Genomic DNA, 25,933 nt, shown 5'->3' with positions numbered 1-25,933 from the left:
AATTAATGAAAACAAGAATCAAATATTTACACCAGGAAATCATTGAATCAAACAAAGGGACTCACGTTAACTATAGAGCATGTACGCATCAGCTGAAATGATGTATAGATAACAGTTTAAATCAAAGATTTATAAATATTCAAGAATCAAGTTAGTTAGTCTATTAGAGCTCGAAGGTATTTTCACAGAGCGCCCCTTGTTCAATTTCCAAATCAAAGAAGACTAAAACGAGTAACAGCATTCATTGTAGCTTCATAGTTTATTAAAATCATATAACTCTACAAATTAAAAAAATTATGATATCTATGGGATTTAAATAATATTTTGTAAATGAAATTTAGAATGCCCAGCAAATTGTGTTAGTTACAATATTGCAGAAATCTCTATTTTAACAAATACTAAACTCTGAAAGACCTTTTTTTTCCGATCGACCGATGAACCAAAGTCACCATAACTGGCAAATGTTGGAGTTTGTTTTAACACCTTAATAATTATATATGTATTTACATAAACGTAAGTAGAGGTTTTCAACTTCTTTTAAATTGAACAGACCCCATTTATCTTAGCCATACAGTTAAATTATTTTGTTATCAAGGAATCGCATACTAGTTTAAGTTAGTTTTAATTTTTTATCTATTAATTTTCGAATAAGGTAGTACAATTTAATCTTTGGTAGGCTCTCAGAGCTTGATCGTACGATGCTTTTACTGCACCAGACATATAATCCGTATATGTAAATCGGACACTTAAATTAGTGAGTTTATTAACATATTCAATTTTCTCTCCATTTATAAAAAAATCTCTTTGCCCTGACTTGTTAACGTGTTTCAAAAACAAATTATTTTTGTTTTATTAACGTTAATTTTGCGACCCCCCATATTTTTAGAATAGTAACATATCTGGTCTATTTGAGAGTGCAAGCAACACAATTTAATACATTGATAAAAGTTCTAAATCTTTATATAATTATGATATTTCGTACACTAACACAGGGCCTAGTGACAAGGATGACCTCATTAAATAGCTAAAAAAAGAAATACTTAATATATTAAGCCACGTAGCAGGGCCGTAGTGGCTGCTACCCCACTATACCCACAACTTCATGCTATTTTTCATGAACATTTTGAAAATGTGTTTAAAAATAAAAAAAGTAACGGGTATGTGAAGTATCAAAAGACAGGAATTTACAAATTGTAAAACGGAACAATCCACGTATTACAAACAAACAGAGGTCAAGATAATGCTATTATGCAAAAATATGGTGATAAATACTGCAAAATAAGTCACTAGCTGACATAACTTTGTAAATCATTTACTTGATTTTTTTTTTTAAACTTTTAAAAAGACGGCGGTATATTTTTCTCATGTTTTGACTAATTTTGACATATTTTGGCTCTTCCGGAGTCTTCCAGATTTAAGCAGCTTATTTCAAAAACCATTTTGATTTATTAAGAATATTTATAAGCAACGTTTACGTTTAAACTTGAATGGTTGGCTGTAAGGGTGTAGAAAACTCACTTTATGACTCGTCGGTTACTTTGTCAAGTCTTACACATTTTAAACTTTTAACAAATCATTCATTTGTATAAAATACCTTTGGCATCTAGGAAACGGGCATTAAAATAATAATTTTAAAAGTATTTTTGATTATAATAATGTCGGCTTGGGTAAAACAGATTTGATTGTTATGTATTATTACCTGAATAGCCCCACTAAAGAGTGTTTTTTTATACATAAGTGGAGGTCTAAATGAAATTAATAAATTTCTATATAATGGTTTATCATGTTTTTTAAAGATAAGATTGAGTATCATTATGTTTAAGTATAATGAGCCATTACCATGATGTTGCTAGGAAATAACGTAAGTATACAAATATGATAAAGAAAAGATGTATTTATTTTTAGTGTCTTATATCTATTATACTCCTTTGGCAGATGTTTATGACATCTTGTTTTATAGCCTTTTTGCAATTGTTTGTACAGTGCCCTAAAGTGGCTAAACTTAGTATTATTGTTAAAGTAATATAAAAAATTTAAGTTTACGAGCGAATCTTTCTTGCAAACAAAAATGAAATCAAGTAATTAAAACAGATTGAAAAATGTTCATAAAAATATTTAACTTAAACAAAATGCCCCAAGCTTGGCACAAACGTCTACCACATCAAGGTGATGGTTCGCTTTCCAAGAACCATGTCCCTACCTTAAAGGTCAAAGGGGCATTGTTATATTTTGAAGTTTCACATTATCACAAAATAGAGTTAATTGGGTACACACATTAGTGTCCGGGCTGTAACTAGATAGGATTTTAAAATATCAAGGCATATATATCGAGAATATCAAAGACAATGAGTCGCGTCCAATAATTTATGTCCCTACCTCAAAGGCCAAGGTCCCACACTACTACCATTTTGAAGTTCACTTTATCACAATAGAGAGTTTATAGGTTCACACATGTGTGTCCGAATGTTAACTTTGTCCATGCATAGTATTAATGATTGAAGAATTTTAAAATAACTTTGCGTAAATGTCAACCACATTTTAGACAACATGTTGCATTCAAGACACCTGTCCATACCTTCAAGGTAAAGGTCACATTTATAGTTTTTAAGGCACTCATATCACTCGAGAGAGTTTGGAAGATAACCAGTTCATTTTCAATGTCCGGACTGTAAAACTTTGTCATGCACATGGAAGGATTTTGTAAAATAACTGGCACATAATGTTCTACCATATCAAGACTATGTGTTGTTGCTAAGGCTCGTGTCTGTCTGTCCGTCCCCACTTACACAACAATCATGTCCAGACTGTAACTTTGTCCTGCATTGAGGGATTTTAAAATAATTATGTACAATGTGTCTATCACATGACAATATTGTGTCGCGTCGAACAATCCACATCCCTTTTCAAAGGTCAAGGTCACACTTATATTTTAAAAAGCTTCACGCTATTCATTATTAAAAGATTTGACAGGTAAACACAATATATGTGTCCGCCACTATAACTTTGTCATGCATCGAAGTTATTTTTAAATAACTTGGCACAAATGTCTACCGCATCAAAGATGACGTGTTGTGTGTAAGACCAACGTCCTTTACCTCCAAGGTCAAGGCCACTCTAATAGTTTGAACGTACTTATGCTCATAAGGGGAAGAGTTTGAAGGTACTTCACATTAGTTTTCAAAACTGTAACATGTTTCATGGCATTTGAGGATTTAAAATAATTTTTTGGCATAAAATGTCTACCACATTAGATGTTTTGTCGCATCCAAGACCATTGTCTCCAATGTGTTAAAGTTTGCTATAAATAACACTTTATTTCACAAGAACAATATTAAGCAATTAGTTTACTTTCATTCTCTTTTTCTTTTCATAATACCTTGCTTAAGAAACCTTTTCGGGGCATTCGTCACTTACGTGACAGATCTTTTGTTCTATTTTTTTAGTTGTTTTTATTTGATTTATTTTTTATTTCATTCTGGTGTGTACCCGTATCAATATTTTTATTATATTTCCCGTTTCCTTTAGTCGTAATATGTACATTAATTAAATATATGCAGAAACTGACAGTCAATCGACCATATCGAAATAACTTCTTAATGGAAATAAGTTTCTTCAATTCTATGTATGGATACTACAAGAAGAAAGCATATAAAACCGTTTACTGATTTTGTATCTGTGATGTCCGTTTGTTATCAGCTGGCAAGGTCGGTCGCCCACATCAACTTTATTTGATAAACAATACCCGGTTTGCATTGGGGATCTTTTATGACGCACGCCCCTTTTAATATAAAAAATGTAGTTATAACAGGATTGAACATGTTTTAACAAGAATATTTGGTTAGATTCCTTTCTGCTTATCATCGGTACCATGTGAAATTGGATTCAATATAAGAAAGCTTTTGTTTATATATGTATGCATATGAGTTGAGAGAGCATCTTAAACCAGAAAGGTTAGTTTAAATTTATATTTCTAATGTAGATTTTCATTATCAACTTAATTTTATTTCGGACTAAGCATTATGCTCATATGAAAAATAGCCATTTATAGCATCGTGTCTGCGTTAATTCAACAGTGCGCAAGCAACAATTATTCGTCAATAACGTTTTCAATTTAAATTTATTTAAATATACAAAAAGGTATTAAAGGGAATTTACTTAAACAAAAATGTTGTTAAATGTTCATTAAAAAGTGAATTCTAATTATTCGGTAAACAAAGTCTTGTTAGGAAAATGTTTTGTTTTGATATCCTAAAAAAGACAATTTAAAAGGAAATATGGATAAATAAATGAAAAGTCAAAAAACAACAGTAAGAAAGTGAGAGACTGACTTTTTATTTTGAGTAATTCATAGTAGTTTCGTGGGCGGAAAATATCTTTAGCATGTAACATTAAATAGATGTGTTTCGTTCATCTAATATCTTTTGTTTATTTTTTGCTTTCTTATTACCAAGGGATTTGTTTGCTTTTTTTAATTATCAGCGGATATATGTAAAAAAGGGAAAGGATCTCACGAAAAAATAGACTAAATAACCGTTGGTTAAGTCAGATAAAAAGTATATGAGGTTCTTAATTCCTAATAAGCCTAATTTAACGATGAAAAGTATTCAGTTTAACATGATTTTTAAACGTGCTGAGGAAATATTTTCTAATCTTTTAAAGGCAATTTCAGTTGCATTTCTAATATTGAATTTATTATTTCCATTGCATAAACTAACAAGTAGAATAAAAAAAATAATTATGTCTCAGCAACTTGTATATTGAGTATGTTAGGTACTAAAATATCCTAGCAAAACATCGCTTTAGACATAGACTTTTTAAAAGTTAATTTTATATTAACTTAGCATTTATTCATTTCAATTTACCACCTTGTCTTAAACTACTTTGTAATTCTTTAGTTGTTAAGCACGAAATGGTATAAAGGCGTTTACATTTGATAAATTAAGATAAAGAATTTATAATTTATTTTTGTGATGCTACAGATCCACGTTATATATAGATTTAATTGTATATTACAATGTTATGAATTCTTATAAAGAAAACAAGAAACAAAACACTTTAATTTAAAATAATCAATTATTTTATTCTGGGTATTTTTATGTTGAAAATGGATCAAAGTAACCAAACTTTAGATTCACTTTTTTGTAAAATGATGTTTATGTGACTTTAAATAGCGAACACATACTTGCAAATAAACAATCAAACACATTTTTATTATGCTTAAACAAAATATCAAGAGTTTCACGTTCATGTCATTGATCAGAAAATATGTGTGTATTTAAATACAATACAATGCGACTTAAACATTATCAGTCACACAGATAAAATTTGATTTTTTTACTTGAAAAAAGTCTATGTATACAATTTATTTTCAAACGAAGCTACATTTATTCTCTTTAAAGAGAAAAAATATATAAAGTGTTGTGTCGTAGTTACAGTAGCAAAATGTTTAATGGACCTCAGATCTCAGACCATTCGACCAGAAATCGCCCATATTAGGATACAGATTAATGTCAATTCCATCCCATTTAGATATAAAACAATGAACAAGACAGAAAGTAAAATGCCCCTGACAAGTCTTAAAAGCATTAATTAATATGAGATTAATAGTTTAAGAAGCTAACACGTTTTGTTTCAAAATGCCATACAAAGATACGATTTTTCTATTTTACAAAGCATACATTCGAAAAAAAAAAGAACAATAGTGTAAGAAAATTCAAATTAATACACCGTAGTTATTGTTCTATGCTGAGGATTTATACACATTTTCAATGTGCTTTATTGGTAAACAAATTCAAAGGTAGTTTCAAAAACTAGTATAAACTGTGGACCCAGAAACGTCCGCTCGATTATTATGCGTTACCTGTTCTGGGGCATGGGTTGTAGTTTGCATGTTCCGTTTTCCGTCAAAGCGCAAGCCTTTTTTATCGTTGTTCATGTATATGCAGATTCTATATTTCTCTGATTTATGTAATCAGTATATACACTTGTGCCTAAGGTAGCGATCATCTATTGAAATCACTATGGAAGATAATAACTTATGATTTGTGACTTAACATCGGTCATATGTACCTAAATATTTGATAATGAAGATATTTAATCTTTAGTACTGTAATTGTAAGATCAAAATTAGATATAAAATCTAGCATGCATTTTTATTTGTTTTGTATTTCATTGAAAAAAATAATATGAGATTATGGAACCTCTTAATAATGTAATAAATTAAGATCTTGACCTGTTCTTTATTGTGTGTGCTTGGTGTAGAACGAATATATATGCATTCAAAATTATAAAGATTTTGTTACCATGGCAACATGTTTTATCTTGTTTATTTTAGACACCTAAAAACCAAATTATGAATATCATACCTTGGACTAGATGTCTGCTGATAGCCGTGTTACTTATTCAACCTGATTACATTTGCTGTGCAGGTTATAATTTATAAAACGAAATTGCTACATTTACCACAATCTTTCTTTGCTCTGAGAGCACTTTGCCTGCTTATTTTTTTGTTAGCTGGCACTGCATTATTGTTTTCATAATTTTATCTTGACTAAACATCTTAAAATATAGTACATTTCTTTTTTGGATACCAATGACTTCAATATGATAACAAATGGTAATTAATGGCTGTTGAATATAAGACTTTCTCATTTTGCTGTTTACAAAATCAGTAGCTTAATATATAAAATTATGTTCATCTGCTTTTTCCTTAGATAAGACGTATATTTCATTATGTCCATGTCACTTTGCAAATGTGTTATATCTCAAAAAGACCCTAAATCCCACGCATGTGCACTCTATTTGGAAATCCAATGGTTCAAAATCGGAAGTAGAAGATAATGCTTTGTGACTAACTTACAGTATAATTGAGATTTATGTGTTAAATGAAAATATATAAGATATTGTGAATATTATACAAGCATCTCTAATGGTTACCAGTGTTACAAAAACTGTTTTTCAAAAATGGAAGTACCTATTTTCTTATATTATTATGTTTAAGTGACTGTTATTTCATAAATAACATAATGATATTTCCATGTGTCATGTGTTTTAAACATTGCTTTGCATGATATATATATATATATATATATATATATATATATATATATATATATATATATATATATATATATATATATATATATATATATATATATACACGTTAACTTTCTTACTATGAATAATTCCAGGTCTCGGTTCAACCTGCACGCTTGCAGCACAATGTTCAGGTGTAGCAAATGCTACATGTAATTCATTGACATGCAAGTGCGGGGCTCTTTTTAAAACCGACAAGCAAACATGCGTCCTGAACGGTAATTTGCTTTCTTAAATGTAACAATATGACACCATTAAATTTCAAAAGAAAGTTGCTATTTTCTGTTCTTAACTACGGTGTCCTATTTAGTGGATGCATTTTGTGGACGAAATAGGACACCGTTCTTAACACATGTATGGTTATATCTAGGCTGTCGATTTGCCGGACAGGCCTTTCGTTATAAAAACCGTATTCTACTCATCTATCACACAAAAAGTAAAAAATAAAAAGTAGCGATGAGAGACGAATGACCATTGCACTAGATGTCCGGATTCAATTGTCACTGATAAATGTGGGCTCACAAAAGGATCGTATCAGTGACTCCTGGAAAACAACTTATGCTTACTGAGCTATACGAGCAGTAAATATTATTATTTGTTTCTTGATGAAACACTCTTCTTATTAAAGATGCCGGGCTCCAAATGAGCCAAAATATTTTGGAAAATAAAACTTGAGAAAAATCTTTTTCAATAAAAGTAAAAAGATTCAACATTCAAGTAATAATTTACATATTCTGTGCGATTATTGACTGAAGGTTCAGTATTAAACATCATATGGCCTCTGCGGGACTAACACATTAAAGGAAATATTTGCATATATTAACGCTTTTTGTATTTGTGTTGATTTTAAGTGGCGTTTGCAATGTGTAAACAACAGTTTTACTTTCTTAGCTCACTTCAGAATGTTTTCCTTTTAAATACATTTTCAAACTTTTCATGGAAATAAGTACAATTTGCAGGCATGCTATGTTAAGTTAAAAAATATAGAACAAGCTGTATTTACGTTTTTTAAATACACACTTCTGGGTAAAATTCATTTTGGCAGAAGACGATATTTAGTTGTGCTTGTAATTAATAGATTACTTAGAAAAGAAAAAATCCTTTCTGTCAAAATTATGTTTTTTCACATCTGACTCATTTTCATGATGTGCTCTGCTTGTTGAAATGTTTTTGATTAAAATACGCCCTATAAATTTTCACAAGTAACTAAATTACTTATTTAGTAACATTTCAGGTATAAATGATACTTGCACTGATAACAAAAACTGTTTGAGTGCAAATCATTTAACATGCGATGCACAGAAATGTCAATGTACACAAGGATATAAACCAAAAGCTCGGGAGTGTATTCCAAAAGGTAAATCAATAATCTTCATTCTCTGCTACTAAAAGAAAATACATCATTGCTTCATTGTTTCATTCTGTACAGTGTTGTGAAACAGCAATTTTGACATTAATTCTGAAGAAAAACAACAACAACAAAAAGACAAACAAACACAAACCAAATTACTTGCATAAAAGCTATATATAAAAATGCATTTTAACCCACACTTCTATGATACATGTTTAAATAAATGATAATTATAGCTTTGATATAGCATTGTTTATACAAAGAGCAATATCTATATTATATCGGTATTGGTAATATTCATAAATAAACATTTTGATGTGTGAATTAAAATAAATGTTCATATTTGTATTTTTATTAAAGGATATTCAGTTGTTTGAGGACCATTTATTTCACTAAGCACATATTTCATCGTGTACTTATAACAATTCATAATTGTTTGATAGGAAATGTTTAAATAACGTTTGATTTTGAACAAGATTTTATTTGTGTAACATTTCAGCGGTTAATGATACTTGTAAAGATGCCGCAGATTGTTTAAGCACGGATCATTTAACATGCGCTAATACAAAATGTCAATGTGATACAGGATACAAACCAAACGCTGGGGCTTGTATTGAAAAAGGTAATGATATGTTTTGAATCAAAGGGGCAATTCATTACTTTACTTGTACATGTAATTACATTTCTAATTTACATTCATTCTATTTGCGCGTTTAATTACGAAAACATTTAATACAGTGGTGAATTATTCATAACTTTTACATGTTCAAATGTTTATTCACATTTTCCCAGAAAAAAATATTTTAGGCTGCTTAAATAGTCATGTTTCTTTTTTTTCTCGTCTTGAGATTTCCTAAGACGTTAAGTTAAGACAAAAAAAACTATTAATTTACCTTATTGCTTTTGGTTCTAACAAGAAGTTGACCATGCACATTTGAGAATTCTTTATTCTATTTTAATATCACTCTAGCACTGTCAAATTGACTGCATTTTTAACCACATGGTGTATATACTGTAGTAACACAAAATGGTATTCAAACAACGGTTTTCGATCTGTCCGGATTTCCTTATGCCCATTTCGCTACAGCTGTAGATATACTCCCTATAACCAAAATATTAAATAAAAACTTAAAGACCTATATTTTAGTGCTTGGTGGTGAAACTATGTTAAATTTTTATTATTTTTTATTCTGTCTACGTTTTAGTGATTGGCAAACAATGCACAGATGCAACGGTATCGACAGATTGCCCGCTAGAAAATTCCGTTTGTACATTATCGAAATGCGCTTGTAAATCAGGGTACAATAACAATGCTGACAGATGTTTGAAAAGTAATTTAAACAATTATTGTCATATTTCAAGATTTTATAATATGTAGCTTACCTTACTTGACTAAATCTTGTTATGGCTCATGAAGCAATTGTTACCGATCTGGCCTTTAGATTTTTGATTTCCACATTATTGACCAGCATAACTATTACACTAAACTTACGTTGTCACCGTAGGGGAACACAGCGTGTTAGTATTGACTATGTTTTACGTGACGGCATACATACAACTTACTGAAGCATATTGGTAAAGCCTGGATGTAATTATAACACATATCTTTTACAAAAGTTGGTATTGGAGTGTGTTTATCATACAGTTTTATACCTGCTGGTTGTTGATGTTGCAAACAAGAATAATAGATGGTATCCAGATTAAATAATGCATTGTATTTTCAAGAGATTAACTTATGATGCCGATATTAACCTTAGTAAAAATTAGATAATCACCAGATTACGTTATTTATTAATGAACAAAATAAAACAGCAACTTAAATTAGGGGCTAGAAAAAGTACTTGGCATTCACTGTCGATACTACTAACTATTTTTCTAAATATTTACATGTAGTCATCGGAGGACACTGTACGGGAAGCGCTGCATGTGATGGTGACACTCATTCAGTGTGCAAGAACACTTTATGCGAATGTGCTGAACACTTTGGAGAAAAAGACAACGTGTGTATTGCAAGTAATAAGAAAATTTTAATTTATAAACAATACAAGTAAGCTTTGATGAGTTTAATGTCAAGATGTAGGAATAAAATACGTGATGTAGTTCTATTTATAAAACATTACGCTTTGATAACACTAATATACGAATTTTTAATATCTTAATTCATATATGTTGCATAATTTATGCTATTATGCAAAGAATTGCAAAATTACACAAATTGAAACATCAAGTGATTAAAAGTAAAAGAATAGGGCAGGAAACATTTGAACTGAAATCAGTTTATGCAGCCTAGTATTATGAGGTTTTCAGTAACTTATAACTTGTACATTAACAAAGGTGAACATATTCTAAATGTTTTTAGGATTAAATATGAATCATTTTGTTTTACATGACTGAATTATTTGCATTTGAGAGCATCACCAATTTTATAATTTTAAATTTCATTATAATAAAACAGTTTAACTATGTTTAAGCCTTAGACAGCAAACAATGCACGCCACCAAAAGGTACGGAGTGCGGCGCTAATGCTGAATGTGACGAAAAGACAAAAACATGCCGATGTAGTTCTGGTTTCAAGATGAACGTTGACACTTGTGTGGCAGAAAATGGAGGTATTTCAACTTGTTGTCTATTTCGTGATTCATATAAAGATACAAGCTATGTACGGGGCCCTTTAAAAAGTTGCCATTCTTTCCATTTGAAATAGGTTTTCTTATGTTGCGTCTGTCCGCATAAACAATAATAATCATGAAGATACAAGTATTACATGGCTCCGAAGAAATTATAATGTACAGATATAGATTTACCAAACTAATTTAAAGGTATATTTACGAGTGATAATAAATATGAAGGAACAACTTAATATTTCAAAAACTCTGTCCTAGGGTCTATTCTCTATAAACTAAAGTAAAAGTGTACAACAATTGTGTTACAAATACCAAATCCAGTGCTAAATATTTTTGTTTTAATTTGATACATGTAGTCCATGTTTACTTATTTATATGGGGTGGAGGGGCGGCAATGACAAGTGGTTAAGGTCGTTGACTACAAACCACTTGCCCTTCACCGCTGATAATTCAAATTCCGACAGGGACTTTGGATTCTGTGAGGAAGCTGTCCAGTTAGCTTACGAAACGTCGGTAGGTCTACTTAGGTTCCGTTTGTGCCTGAAATAATACACGGAAGGTGACCTGAGGTCTTTGCTGGAACTTCGCCATATGACCTATACTGTGTGACGTAAAACCCATTCAAGCAAACAAACAAAATTGCATATGGGTTCTTACTATACACTTACTGAAATAAGTTCATTTATACTATAAAATGTTTTTAAATGTAGATTTATTGTAACATTTTGTGAATGAGATATAAATGATTTAAAAATCAATGACCAGACAGTTTGCGCTCTCTTTGAAATATCAGGTTTAAGGAATTATCATAAGTTTTGAATTACCTTAATCAGTTGTGAATAATTCATTTCAACAGTTGAATAAAAAGGTGATTTGTGTTAAAGAATTTTAACTTGCGTATGCATTGTGTCAAATATCTGTTCAAACACACTCTATTACGTGTATCTGTCTCACAAATGTGGTGTTTGTTTTAGTAGTTTTATAGATAACGAAGATGTAAGATTTGCTAAACTTAATATATGTTAAATTAACATTGAATTGACAAAAAGTGATTAGAATTGTATACAATATTCAACTAGTCAGCTATATTATTTATAGTGTCTTAGTTAATATTTCCATTGTGTTATTTCTTTGAAAGGTATGACGACATCCCTGACATTGGCCATACTTGCAATTCCTGGATTGCTCGCCCTGAGGGAGGCATATGGACAGTTTATGTAAGAGTGTCAAATATTTGCTACCTAGTAAAAGGTAAGAAACAATGAATAAATAAATAAATAAATAAAATAAACAATAAATAAAATAAAAAATAATGTTTCATCAACTCGTTTTACTTTTACCTTTGTTAATAGATTTTACAAAATAATATAGAAAGTAAATACCATACAAATCTATGAATGTTCATTTTGTTCATTTCAGGTATATGGAGTGTTTGACCCATTTGTTACCGAATTAGCATTTCAAACCTTCATGGATCGCATGCTTTGTTTCCGTTTCATCTACGATGTGTTTTCGTCTTTGTTTTATCTTGAGAGACAACTTTTATTCATGTGTTCCGTAGCACAGACCTTCATTTTGAATCCGAATTTAATAGTGCACTAAATCCTTGTTTATATGTTTTTCTTGATATTCTTTTACAACTCTAATGTTTAAATTATCAAACACACAATATACAATTTTAAAGTGAAACATTACACGAATTCACCAGCCTATTTTCTTGTCAAATCTAGGATTTCCTGTGTTGGATGAAGCAATTACAACATCTTGACTTATGAAAATACAAGAGATATGATAAGATTTGACAAAAGTTGTCTGAATGACATGCATATATTACACAGAAATAAAATTGACGAAGTGAATATTTTGATTTAAAAATTGTCTGATGGAATAAGGCATGGACGAGTTTGCTGTGTTTATGGTCCTTTTTCCAATAAGAAATATACATTTTGAGTTAAGCATGTGTGTCAGTCTTACAGAGACAAAGGATGGCATGTTTCAAAATAATTTTTATAATAATACCACTTTCATTGTTCTTTATGCAGTTTAGTTTCTCCAAAAAGAACTTGTTTGAGATTGGACAATTTTCATTGGCTTATAATTTTTCTAGCATCTTGTTAATGGAACAGTACACTCCTTGTGGACAATATCTGTGCGTATACGAGTAAAATCTTTAAAGATACACACACCAATATAACATCTATAATATTTTCTTCTTCCTTCTTCCTTATTTCGAATGATTATATTAGCAATAATGGTATGTATATATCTAACGCAATCTTATCAAACATTTTAGGTTTATAGCTTTTTCAAACAATACGTTTTGCATGTTACAATTAATGTTCATCCAATTTCCTGTTTTTTGCAAGTGGAGAAGAATCCAAGGCAAGAGGGACCCATTAAAAACCCTATAGTGTAAGTTTAAGATATGTACTTGCTGGTCCAATATGTTCAGATGTTGAACATAACCGAATTGATTTGATTATGAAAAATGATTTCGATACTTATAAAATGCATTATCAATTACCCTAATTCAGATACCTTAAGTTGAATACGGATCTGTATGTTACTAATAATTTGATAAATTCGCATTCAGTTAAAATGTGAAAAAGATGCATAACTCGGTATGCTTTTAAGATGGCATAAATATCTTATGCTTAACATAGATGTAAGTTATTCCAACACATACAAAGCATACAATATAAACTAACTATGCAAATTTATAAGATAAAATCAAGACATAATATATCTGAAACAGGTGTCAGATCATATATTTCTTATTATAGACTCAAACATATTTAACAAACGTAGATTATATAATGATACAATCATTAAATCCCATACACTCTTACACCGGCAATTATGTTGGGTGCAACATAAAAATTGCATACACCTAAGCATATTGGACTTGTGTTGAAAAATACATATGGGTTACAAAAAGTAAGAAGAACAATGTAATATATATGGCTAATGCTATGAAATGAAATAATTAATAAATGTAAAATTCTACAACTGAACTTAGATATAACTTTACCCATAAATTACTTCATTGACCTGATAATCTTTAATTCGCGTATGATAAACTGGGTTGTAAAAAAACAAACTTTCTATTCAAAATAAATAACGCAAATTAATCAAATTGAATCCTCTTCTGTAAAGCGGGAAGGGGATTAAAGGAATGGCCTTCGTCAGACAGTCCGTCCATCCCTACGCCCGTCTGTCTGTAATACTTTATTGTCCGTTCCATAACTTTAAACCGCTGACATGTTTTATTTAATAACTTGGCACAAGTGATCACCATTATTAGACATTGTGCAGAGCGCAATAATTGGGTTGCTACCCCATAGATCAAGGTCACACTTGAAGGACAAGTTTTTAAAAAGTCGACATATTGGGTCCGCTCTATAACATTTAAACCGCTGCAATGTTTTAAAGATAACTTCGCAGAATTGATCACCATTATGACACCATATGCAGAGCATAACAATCAAGTCACTACCCTCAAAGTAAAGGTCTAATTGGACCCATTAAGACTTTTATATTGTGCATTAACACGTAAATCGATATCACATTTTTGTTACCATTTCTAAAAAGAGTTTAGGTACTAGAACAAATTGTCAATGGTAAGTTTATCAGAATAAATTTAAAGACCATACAAATAATAAGTATCAAATATTTAGATTTTATTTACATTTTAATAAGAACAATGAAGGAAGTCCTAAACGAAACATTTTCACTATGTCAAAGAATTAGACTGATTTGTAGTAAGCTGTTGGTAAAAGACTTCCATTTCCGCTCTCTCACTTGGGTCTTTCAAAATTGCAATCCAGTAATTGCAGCAACTTTCCTGCAAGTTCGCGAGGGTTTTCCTCTCTAATATTTCAACTAAAATAAACTTAATAAAGTTCTTTTTCAAATGTTCAAATCCTAGTTCACCCAGAGATTTCAGAATTCTTGTTATTCTGTTATGATTGTGCTTCGATCTGAAAATAAAAATAAATCAATTATTATAATTATCATCAAATTTGCATGAAAAATATTTACGTGTGCCTAACGACTACTTTTTCATTGGTTGTTATGAAAACCCGTCTGCTTTGTAAGGTATATTTATTCATTTGATTGAATATTTTAATTTAAGGGAAAAAAAATAATTATTCGAATTGAAGTGAAGTGGACCATAACGCTAGGTGTTGTAATATTGTAATTTGTTATTCACAATAATAATTTTCTCATTGAATAAGTTAGAACAATATCACTATTTTGTTTCCAAGATACAGAACAGGAAAATTTGCCAATTTCAGACCAATCAACTTTTAAAATAAAGAAACACGCTCTTCCCTAAAGCAAGCAATTTGTTTTTACTTTTTAATAGAACTGTGACAAAATTATCCTAAATATTATAAACACGACTGTGTCTATATGTCGCATTTTAAAAATTATTGGTTATACGTTAATAATAATTTGAAAACGAAAATATACCACCTGTTAAGATTTTCAAATCTTTCTTCCCAATTATCTGATCTTACAACTGTTCCATCTTTTTTGTTTTCTAGTTTGATTCCATAAAAGTCTAGCATCAACTTGTACGATAGTAAAAGTCTATCTTTCGCCTCCTTACAATTACAAATTTTCTGTAGTAAAATAAATTTGTTTTAATAGATGTCAATATTAAATCCTGTGAGTTTCATTTTTATTGTTGACAATTTTTTAAGTAACAACCAGTCCGTTCAAAAGAAAAATTCCTTTAAATATTTAGTTGTTTAATAAAACATTAGAACTTGGTATGCTTAATACTTAAATCTATTTAAGCGTTTGCAATGTTAAAATATACATAAAAGTAAATAAGATATGAACTTTTGAAGTAGAGCATTGAAATCGGGTCGGAAATGAACAGGAAATATACTCAGATTTAATCTGAAAATTAAAAGTTAGTCAATTCTTATCCAGATGTGTGTGAACAGCGTTCTTGAATCATTCGGACTATAAATATGATTATCGTGGTAAGGGAATACTCTAAATATTTGCACATATGTTTTTGGTTCAGACCTAAATTTAGTAGCTAAACAATCCCGTCAATTGTTTAAAGCGAGGAATTAAAATCTATTTTAGAATTTAAATGCATCATTTTAACTCATTTTTCATGGGTAAATTTGCAATATCAATCGTATTGATTTTTTACTTCCCGTGATATCAAAATTTTATCTAAAAGACATTGACTTATTTTACTAAAAACAATTAACAAAAAGTCCTATTGTCTGTTCTGAAAAATAAGACTGTAATTATAGCAATTAATTTCAAGGTCAATAAGAAAATAAATGACAATTAAAAAAAAACAACAACAACAAAACTTGTGCATTGTTTATCTTTATATGGTTATTTAGGTAGGCCACTCCTAATGGGCACACTGAAGAACTGTAAAATTGACAACATAGGACAATTATATTCCTTAAAGGTCACATGTACGCAAAATTTAAATAAAATTTACCTTGTGGTTTATGAGTAATGGACATTATCCTGAATTAGAAGTTTTTTTTTCAGAAATGCGGAAAGTCTAAATAATCTTTAATGTCATTACTATGACAAATGTTTTCCTATTGCTAATTGTATCAGGGAACAAATTACACGTGCAAAACCATAGCAAATAGTGTTCCTTACATCTCGAAAAATAATACCTTCTTATATATTAATTCTTGGTGATTTATTTCGATAGAAGATAGTCATTAATTACATAGTATAACTCAACGAACTTTTAATAAAGCATTCCATTATTGTACTGTTTTGCACGTTATTAAAATCTTAATGCCAATGTACAATATAAATCAAGGACAATATCAAATAATTCTTTTTACTTTCATATCAATGTTCTGAGATCAATTAGCGAGGATAATACTCTTAGGATATATGTTTGTATTAATGATTAATCACGAATAGGAATACGTGATATATATTCCCAAAAATTGAATCAATGTTAAAAAAAAACTTTGTTTAGGGTAACTTATAATTATGGGAAAACATTTTTTTTTTCAAATATAAATAATTACAAAACTACATTGTATACCTGTATTTCATGAGGAAATAATTCCTGTGCTTCTCTATTACAACTCTTTGCTCTCACTGGAAACAACCTATTAAAATACGTTAATATTTAAAAAAAATGTTTCTGATCAATTATAAAAAATGAATTAGAAAATTTAATAAAAGTATCAGTTGTATGTATTATCTCAATGAACAATATATAAATTTTGTGTGACCTAAGTTATAATTCATACGTCGTGTAAAAGAATAAAGATCCGAATTGAAATATAGGTATAAAGGTCGAATATATAGGCGAATTATTAAACGTTTCAAAACTTTTCTGTAGAATATTTAGAAAAAAATAAGGATGCATGTTCTGTGAGTAAAACTAAGTCATGTTTGATAATAACGCGTTTTAATGTCTGACTTACCACTGCATATATTTTTTATTTTCCTCTAATCTTTTATAATCACCCCACCATTCGTTATGAATAGTATCAATACAATCACCTGTAAGATAAAAACAGACTCAATACAACACGACTTTGAAATAGTGTTCTTTTTATTTTTTGTTACTGTTCTCGGTGTAGCTCCCCGTTACAAATTGTTATACAAACAAAAGCATATGTGCCGGCCCGTTGTTATATTTGTCTTGTCCTTCATGATTATCGATTTGAATCCTTTATTTGCCCATTTTGTAACATTTTTTACAACTTAAGCCGATGCCATTAGATATAAAACATGCAAGTTTCTCCACTTTAACTCATGTTACAAAGATCATAAAACTAAATTGATTTTGTTTCAATTGAAATTATAGTAGACATAACATCAATGAAAGAAATGTTTTGCTTTTGAAAAGGGTAGTAAATATTAAGTTGTTTTAAAATAAATAAAACCCGATACGGAGTCAACAGAAACTGATATAAATGTTTAAATGTTGGCGGTGTGGCCGAGTGGATAACGTGCCGGATTAGTTATCTAAGGTATGCTGACCACATTCAATCAAGCTAAAATAAATTTGTATAAATTTAATGTTTAAAAATAACGCGCCTGAAAACAACAACAACAAGACTAAAGACTGCTATTCAAGGCAATAAACAGCACTAAGTATAATTGCTTGTAGTTTCTACATTGTCGTCATTATACGCTATTCCAAATCATTACAAAATACTTCTGTAACACTATTTTTACCATTTGTAGAGGACCTATTATTGCTTATTTTTAAGTGAAATATTCCTGAAAATGATAGTGTTCTTGACAACAAATGTCAAGAAAGGAATACCATTAGGTCGTGAAGGAATCTCGTCCATGAAAAAATTGTAATTTTCGTTCCGCATAGGATCGTCCTCTTGATCCTGAAAAACATTTACATGATATCAATTCAAAGTCACACTTGTCTTGCTAACAAATTAAAAATATAAAACTTAATTAAACATATTTAGTGGCAAACATGTGGTAGAAAGGTGATAAACTAAAATATTATTAGTTTCAAATCTTTCAAATAAAAGCAACACAAAATTTCAAGATGAATGAGTCTTTATAATAAATTACCCTTAATATAAACAGTTGATATAATGTTAATAGTTTAAAAATGAGTCAACTTTAGTTTATTTAGATAACCTGCTGAATTTTTTGTAATGGATTTGTTTTGCTTTGAATATGAAACCGTCTATTCACAGTTAAGGGATTTAGATAACAAATGACAACATTTGTGTAATCAACCAAAACGAGCGTTCTAAGAATACATGAATTGTGCCGGCTGGCCTGACTATACTTTGGCGAGACAAATCACTTTCGGACACAGCAGGTTAAGGTTTAGATCATATCATCTATCAATAAACTGTAATCGAAGTGTTTCCCAACAAAACAAATCAAACAGTATATACAGTAAAACACTTACAGGGTATCCGTTTATATATTGTTGAATATCATCCTCTACATATTTGCTCTGTAAACATAAATAAATACAATGTAAGACATAAGTAATATACTAGTCTTTAATGATTTTAGGGATTACAATGTTTAAATGGCTTATTTTCCTTGTTTTTCAGTACATATATAACACGTTCGCATCAACATATTGAATGTAATCAAAACGATGTTTATTCTTTGCACAGAGAAAACGCCTTCAATTAATTAAATTAAAAAAGAAAAATTAACGTTTGGTATGAGTTTATGTATAAACATTATAACAGTTTTTTACATTTAATATTTCAAATCAAGAAATGATCCTAATAAAAGTGACAGTTTGTAAAATTAATATAAGATTATAAAGAATTATAAAAAGAATTGGGAAGTCTTTTTATATGAACGACAGATTTATACTTTATTGTAAACAATATTCTTTTCGCCAATCACCATTTTAATAGTCAACCTTTTTTAATATGTAGTCAATTCAGCTCAACTTGACAATGAAAACGAGCATTATGTCACTTTAGAGCTTTAATTATTTTTTATTATTTATTACACGATATTATAACAACCATTCAAACATTCTTTAGTCAATGATACATACACTAGTCTGACTCTGATGTAAAATGTTTCCATCTTTTTCATTCGCAATTTCGTCTGTCATAGTATCGATCTTGCGTTGAAACTGAAGTTCATCACCTTGATGTACAACATACAAATCATGTAAACAAATTAGATTTGAAATGTTTTACTTATTACGTTATATTCAAAATAACTACCACAGAATGACTAGATAAAATAGATTTTTGAAGTGGAAAGCAATATTTGTCATTAGATCTTTTTTTCATTTTGAAGAATGCATAATATAATCACTCATCAAACTTTTCCTGGTAGTATGGTTTCAATCTTCTAAGTTTAATTCTTCAGTTTTAAGACAATTATAGATGTTTTTCTGACTTGTTTACAGATATTTTTATTGTAAGCTTTTCTTAGAAATTGTTCATTAAAATAGAAATGTAAGTTTTATTTAAAGCTAAACAGAACTTTAATTAATAAATATAATTTATTGATTGATAAACGTAAAACATATTACAACTTTCTTCATGCATGCTTGTGTTTTCTTCCAGAGTTTCATCATCCTTTTTATTTTTGTGGACCTGGTGTATAAAAACAGAATAAGTATAGAACACTTAATGATATTTTATTTTTGAAAACCTAGTAAAACTATATTGAATTCCTTATTAAATTACATTAAATATATCAAATAAGAAATAATACTTAACAGTTTCCTTTGTCAAACTCCTCATTATCTTTTTGATAAGTATTTCAATATCTTTTTTCATTATAAAATTCATTTTGAGATAATTTAAATTAGTTTCCTTATTTTTTTTTAAATATAAACCAAATTAATACTTTAAGTGGCATTATGTTGATCCACGGTTATATAATGAATGAACAGGTAAAATTATAAATAATTTTGTGTTTTGCCATCATTCCTTTCAACTTAATCATTTACTTCGCACTAACAACAGACAACCACTTGGTCAAAGGAAATTTTTGTAAACATCCATCACGTTCACCATTACATCATTATAACATTCAATCTGTTTAAATGTGTACTAAATGACAATGAAAAAATGTGCATGATGTCACTTTAATTATTTAATTATTGCTATATAATTATACTCTTAGATAATAATCATTCAAACATACTTTAAACTGATACTGATACTAACTTTAGTCTGACTTTGATGTGAAACGTCTCCACCTCTTTCATTTGCAACGTCGTCTGCTATAGTATCAATCTTTTGTTGAAACGGATGGTCATCACCTTGATGTACACATCATGTAACGGATGAGATTTGAAATGTTATACAAGTTTATTCAAAATCAAAACCACATAATGACTAGCAAATGTGATGAATTCTTGCATAGAATTTTGAACTTAAAAATTAATTCAGAAGGAATTTATTGCATGATAATGCTTGTTATATCTTATTCGAACAAATCATTTGCAGCACGATGCATCCGCAAGGGGTATAGCATCTTTTTTCAGTTTGAAGAATGAAAAATATAGTCACTCATTATGTTGTTATCTTAGACTTTTTTCCTCGTAGTATTGTTTCAATCTTCTAAGCTTAATTCTTCAGTATTAAGACATTTATAGATAATTGTTCTAGCTTGTTATTTAGATAATATTAGTGAAAACTAGTGCAAGAAATTGTTCTTTAAAAAACAGAAATGTAAGTTTCTTTTAAAGCTCAACAGAACTAAAATCAAGACATATATTTCAATGTTTGGAAAAAGTAAAACATATTACAAGTTTCTTCATGTAGGCTTGTGTATTCTTTCAGACTTTCATTTTCGTTTTTATATTGTTGAACCTGATGTAAAAAAACAAAATAAATACAATACTATTATTCGTATTTTATCCTTAAAAACAAAGAGTTAAACTGTTCTAAATCAATATTCTGTGCAACTAGTACATAGTTATTTTTATATCAATCATGCCCCCAATGTGTTGAAACATTCCTGATTATACAATTACCATAGTTGTTATACAAATATATTTTTCGATTTTTTATTATCGATTTCACAATTCGTCACAGTAAAACCATTACAACAACTCTCATTCTTTCTTTCATTCATGCTACCGACATTATGTTTCTAAGATGTATCTACAAACTGTACAAAATACAATTAGTTTTTTAACTGTGATAATAAATGAAATGAATAAAAACGATTATTGAAAACTTGGATACTTTGAATGATTTTTCTCGAAACGATCAAACCAACTTTAAGCATTTGAGTTCCTTACCTTATTTTCTATTACAGTAACTTTCTTTTCTTTTTCCAATGATTTCACTTTATTTTGGAGATTTTCTATTGTTTTAGCTGACTCTTTCTTTAACCGAATTTCCTGTTGAAAAATAAAAACATTTCTATTATTGTTTGTCTAAAACCCATTTTTGTTAATTTAAAAACTATTCCTTTTGTAAATACAATGTAGCCGTATTTTATAGATCAATACATGTATCAATATACAGCGTAAATATTGTCAAGCAACCCCGTTTAACAATATTTATTTTTATTAAATGTTTTATGATTTCAAGTGTATTCTGAGAAATATATTGGGTTGTGAATATATCAATTGTTCACACATATAAGATTCCGATAAAACCTTATGTATTCCCATTTCTAATGGTGTTAGGCAAAATGTAATTATATTATATGTATATATTATACAATCATGTTCTTAATTATTAAAAATGTAACAATAATTGCAGTTACAAATATTGAATAAAACTGAAAAGGAAACTTGAGTTATGTCAAAAAGCAAAATTATTATTATTTATTATGTTATATTGATGACATTTTACAAAAATTTAGAAAGTAAAAAAAAACGAAAAGAAAAAAAGATGAACATTACATTCCTGGATCTTGAAAATAAGATATACTTTAATTATCGATTCCGAATAATCTGATCAATATATTGATAGAATAAAGTGAATGGGAAATTCAATAGATGGTAAAGAACATTTTACTCTATTTTTTCTTACAGTCTATAAATGTTGAATTCTTCATGACATTTTATGTACGCGCACGGTTAAGTAATACAGTATAAAATAGATTGCCTATCTTCACAACAATCGTGCATGAAATTATTGGTTGATCGCTTTTCTACATACATTAGGACTTCTTACCTCTGATTTTTTACTTTCCAGTTCTTTGTTCAAACTGTCAATTTTGTCAATCATTTCTTCAGGCTCCGGTCTATTTATTACTTTCTATAACATAAAAAACTGTATGGACATGTGTAAGTATGTTATAGAAATATACAGGATAGCTGTTTTTTTTAATAAATAATAAATATTTCAATCCAAAAAAAAATCTTCTTTAAATATAAGCTATGCTTTATTACGTCTTTAGTGTGTATTTTATGTGGAGCTGTGTAACTACAATAGAATTGCTGTCGACCTGTAATTAATTTTATTATATATATTTTGTACCATAGATAAACGCACTTCAATATTGATCCTTAAACTGATTAATGATATAAACTACGATTTCTATTTCATTATCTTAGCCAAGACATCATCCGAATAACCATGGGTTAAAAATATGTAAAATAAGAAAAAAACGTAAAATATCAATACATACTTAAACAGGATAATTATAATAGCATTACATACTTCAACTTCTTGAAGAGTTTGTTCTGTATTTTGCTTAAGGGCTTCCAATTCTTTATAGTCGTCGCTTTTTTCATCACACTCTGCTTGATCCTGTTCTATCGTTAAACTTTTCTGTTCAATTGTTTTCTTAACAACTGACTTGTATTCAGCTGGCTTATATTCCAATCCTTCGTTAACTGTCACCTATATTACGAAATAACAATACACTATAATTACAGAGTAGTTAAAATTGCCTAACATACAATTTTCCAAAATATTTATTTCCAATGTTTTTCTACGTAACAATTACTAGACGTTTTAAGAAAGTTTATGTTTAAGTATGTCAAGAGCTACAAGCAACATTGAATCCGATGTTTATAAGAAACAAACAGTAGTGTTTTAAATATATAGTTTAAGTATAGCACTTAATTGTAACATCGTAACTAATGTAAGACGCACACGTATATAAAAATACAACTATTTTGAAAAAATGAGATATCGGAATTCGTATTAACATGAACAGGCTAGATATCGCAGTACCAAGTGATTAAATTATATAAATACTTGGGACTTCTAAAGAATAAAGAAAGGTCGAAAACATTTTTAAATAACACTGCATTAAATTGTGTATCCTTAAGCTTCAGAATAAGATATCCATAGTTATGATTCAGAATAAATGATCACACATAATTATTGTCCAGTTAAGACAATTGTTGCTACAAAAACATATCACATAAAACCACCACTTTGCATAATAGTTCAGAAACATACCCCGAAACCTCCAATATCTTCAAGCATATCTTGTAAACGTTTACTCGTGCGCTTTTGATCGTCATCATAAATACTTGTATGTAGTTTCTCTGCAACAATTTTCGCCTCTAACACCCTGGCTATGATTTTTTTACTTTCTTCAGATTGGTACTTTATTACAAAGTCTTTCTTTTCAATCTATAATCCAACATGTTTCATTACTGGTAACAACGTATTAAAGTATTTCTATTAAAATGCATGCATTTACAGAAAGATTCATTGCCTTACAAACTACTTGATTTAAGAAACGCGAAAGGACATTCTAGGCTAAAAAGTAAATTTTTGATACTTTTCTTAAAGTTTGTGGTTGCATATTAAAATTATGCAAGCTATTCTTTTATAAAAGATTTAGATTTATAAAACATACAAAATTAACAAATATTTAAATAATTTTGATATTTAAACAAAACTAGGGTTTCCGTGATTGAATTGTCAGGCTACAATAAAATGAAAACTTCATTTAAAAAGAGGACTGTCCTACAGTCGTTGAAAAAAACTGTAAACATAAATATAATGTCTGGGCTACGATTATCACCATTAATTGAAGTAAAACAATAAATAACATTATTTAAAGACAATATAAATAGTATTGATAGACCAAACATATTAAAGCATTGATACTAATCTGAGGGTGTGCATTTGCTGCCCGTGTCATCGTCTTTAAACAAATCTAAACCATTAGCTTAAAAAACAACATGGAGTGATCGATGGCGTTAAAGATCTGCTTGACATTATAACGTTGACATTTACTGAAGGTCGACTTGAATTCAAGGATATCGCAAGACCTATTTGTTAACATGTTTACAGTGCTTCTTTTACTTCATACATTGCTTAAGGTAGCTCGCTACTTTCCGACTGAAATTTGACAACATCTCAGATCTTGATGATTTTTTGTATGCAAACATATAGATATGTGAGCTTTACTTCTGCAGTATTATTTTATAAAAAAAAACAGCGTTACTATGACGTCAAAGCGCCCTCTATCGGTTGCGGAGAAATTGCGTCTTTTTCTCAGAAAACCAATCTGTTCTTATCAATTTGCATCCGATTTCCTTCGTTTTAATTTTATAGTGTTCAGTAAATGTATGTCTTTGTAATGATATCTTTCTTTAACATTTGCTTAATAGTCTGCGATTCTACGTCATTTTTCTCTACATTCTGACGTCCATATCTGATGCAAATACCGCGCGATATCGCAATAAAGATTGTGTAATAACAAAAATTCAACACGGTTAACTTTGCTATAATTTTTCGAGCGTGTCGTGAGAAAGTGAAGGAAAATATTTATGCAATAAAAATATAGGGTCAACGCGTAAGATATTTTGCTATTACTGTTTTAAAATAAAATAAAGGGAATGTAACGTAATGGTTTTTGTGGCGTTAATAGACGTTGGAGTTCAAAGAATAATACCAAATAACAATTTTCTTACGTCAAACATTACGATTGTAAGTATAAACAAAACAGGAACTTGATGAAATGTATATTTTTTAAATTGTTGATTATTTTCTCATTGAAAGCATGCGCTAGATCAGCAAATTTACAATGTTTAATCTTAAATACATTTCTAATTTGCAGGACGCAGTCTCATACATCTTTTAATTTTAATTTTATATTTTGATGTTTGTAATGAAAGAGTGAAAAGTTTTATATTATTATATGAATTAACTAGTTTCAGCGCAAAAACAATAAGATTCACATATTGCTGTATGAATGAAGTAAGAATATTAGGTCGCTTAGCTTATAACCGTTAGAATATTTATATTACGTTACATTCAGCTTTTAAACACTTTCATAAAATCAAATACAGGCAGACGAGCCTGGGTGTTAAAACACATCGTAAAAATGTATTAAAATAGATATGCCTACAAATGTGAAATAAGTGATAAATTGTATCATAGTTTGGAGACCTTTCTGTTAAAAATGTGTCAGGGTTAAATCGTATACATACACATCCACA

The 25,933-nt window shown here is 29.3% G+C and overlaps 2 protein-coding genes across 4 annotated transcripts; one reads left to right on the top strand and one right to left on the bottom strand.

The window, feature by feature from the left end:
• The first annotated feature begins 3,863 nt into the window (after positions 1-3,863).
• On the top strand, positions 3,864-12,929 carry LOC132759153 (cell death abnormality protein 1-like). Of its 2 annotated transcripts, XM_060750875.1 has the most exons (10): positions 3,864-3,950; positions 6,335-6,428; positions 7,191-7,313; positions 8,330-8,452; positions 8,946-9,068; positions 9,652-9,777; positions 10,340-10,459; positions 10,918-11,055; positions 12,209-12,321; positions 12,490-12,929. In XM_060750875.1, exons 2-9 carry the CDS (start codon positions 6,353-6,355, stop codon positions 12,289-12,291), a joined length of 912 nt encoding a protein of 303 aa, XP_060606858.1. In that variant the 5' UTR covers positions 3,864-3,950; positions 6,335-6,352; the 3' UTR covers positions 12,292-12,321; positions 12,490-12,929. The 2 variants fall into 2 exon arrangements, with proteins under 2 accessions (XP_060606858.1, XP_060606859.1); XM_060750876.1 differs by lacking the exon at positions 7,191-7,313 and having other exon boundaries at positions 3,906-3,950.
• An 870-nt stretch (positions 12,930-13,799) lies between these two features.
• LOC132759151 (opioid growth factor receptor-like protein 1) lies at positions 13,800-24,119 on the bottom strand. Of its 2 annotated transcripts, none has more exons than XM_060750872.1 (14): positions 23,937-24,119; positions 23,187-23,369; positions 22,698-22,781; positions 21,812-21,913; positions 21,314-21,377; positions 20,730-20,824; positions 20,087-20,150; positions 19,598-19,692; positions 18,983-19,030; positions 18,365-18,437; positions 17,514-17,592; positions 17,126-17,192; positions 15,550-15,698; positions 13,800-15,050 (listed from the first exon to the last, which is right to left on the bottom strand). In XM_060750872.1, exons 1-14 carry the CDS (start codon positions 23,961-23,963, stop codon positions 14,804-14,806), a joined length of 1,377 nt encoding a protein of 458 aa, XP_060606855.1. In that variant the 5' UTR covers positions 23,964-24,119; the 3' UTR covers positions 13,800-14,803. The 2 variants fall into 2 exon arrangements, with proteins under 2 accessions (XP_060606855.1, XP_060606856.1); XM_060750873.1 differs by having other exon boundaries at positions 20,090-20,150.
• Positions 24,120-25,933: the final 1,814 nt, after the last annotated feature.

The sequence above is a fragment of the Ruditapes philippinarum genome, unplaced genomic scaffold, assembly GCF_026571515.1.
Source record: "Ruditapes philippinarum isolate M1 unplaced genomic scaffold, ASM2657151v2 ctg5141_1_1_1_1, whole genome shotgun sequence".
Taxonomy (NCBI): domain Eukaryota; kingdom Metazoa; phylum Mollusca; class Bivalvia; order Venerida; family Veneridae; genus Ruditapes; species Ruditapes philippinarum.
Note: the sequence above shows the minus strand (reverse complement) of the source record. Positions and strands in the feature narration are given on the sequence as shown.

Excerpts from the sequence above, each read along its gene's own strand:
- LOC132759153 (XM_060750875.1), top strand. The coding sequence starts at position 6,353 with ATGAATATCATACCTTGGACTAGATGTCTGCTGATAGCCGTGTTACTT. Across the intron at positions 9,069-9,651 it reads TGGGGCTTGTATTGAAAAAG|TGATTGGCAAACAATGCACA; the intron begins GTAATGATATGT and ends TCTACGTTTTAG. Across the intron at positions 11,056-12,208 it reads TTGTGTGGCAGAAAATGGAG|GTATGACGACATCCCTGACA; the intron begins GTATTTCAACTT and ends TTTCTTTGAAAG.
- LOC132759151 (XM_060750872.1), bottom strand. The coding sequence starts at position 23,963 with ATGCTTGAAGATATTGGAGGTTTCGGG. Across the intron at positions 20,825-21,313 it reads AAGCCTACATGAAGAAACTT|GTGATGACCATCCGTTTCAA; the intron begins GTAATATGTTTT and ends GTGTACATCAAG. Across the intron at positions 15,051-15,549 it reads AGATTTGAAAATCTTAACAG|ATCGAAGCACAATCATAACA; the intron begins GTGGTATATTTT and ends TTTTATTTTCAG.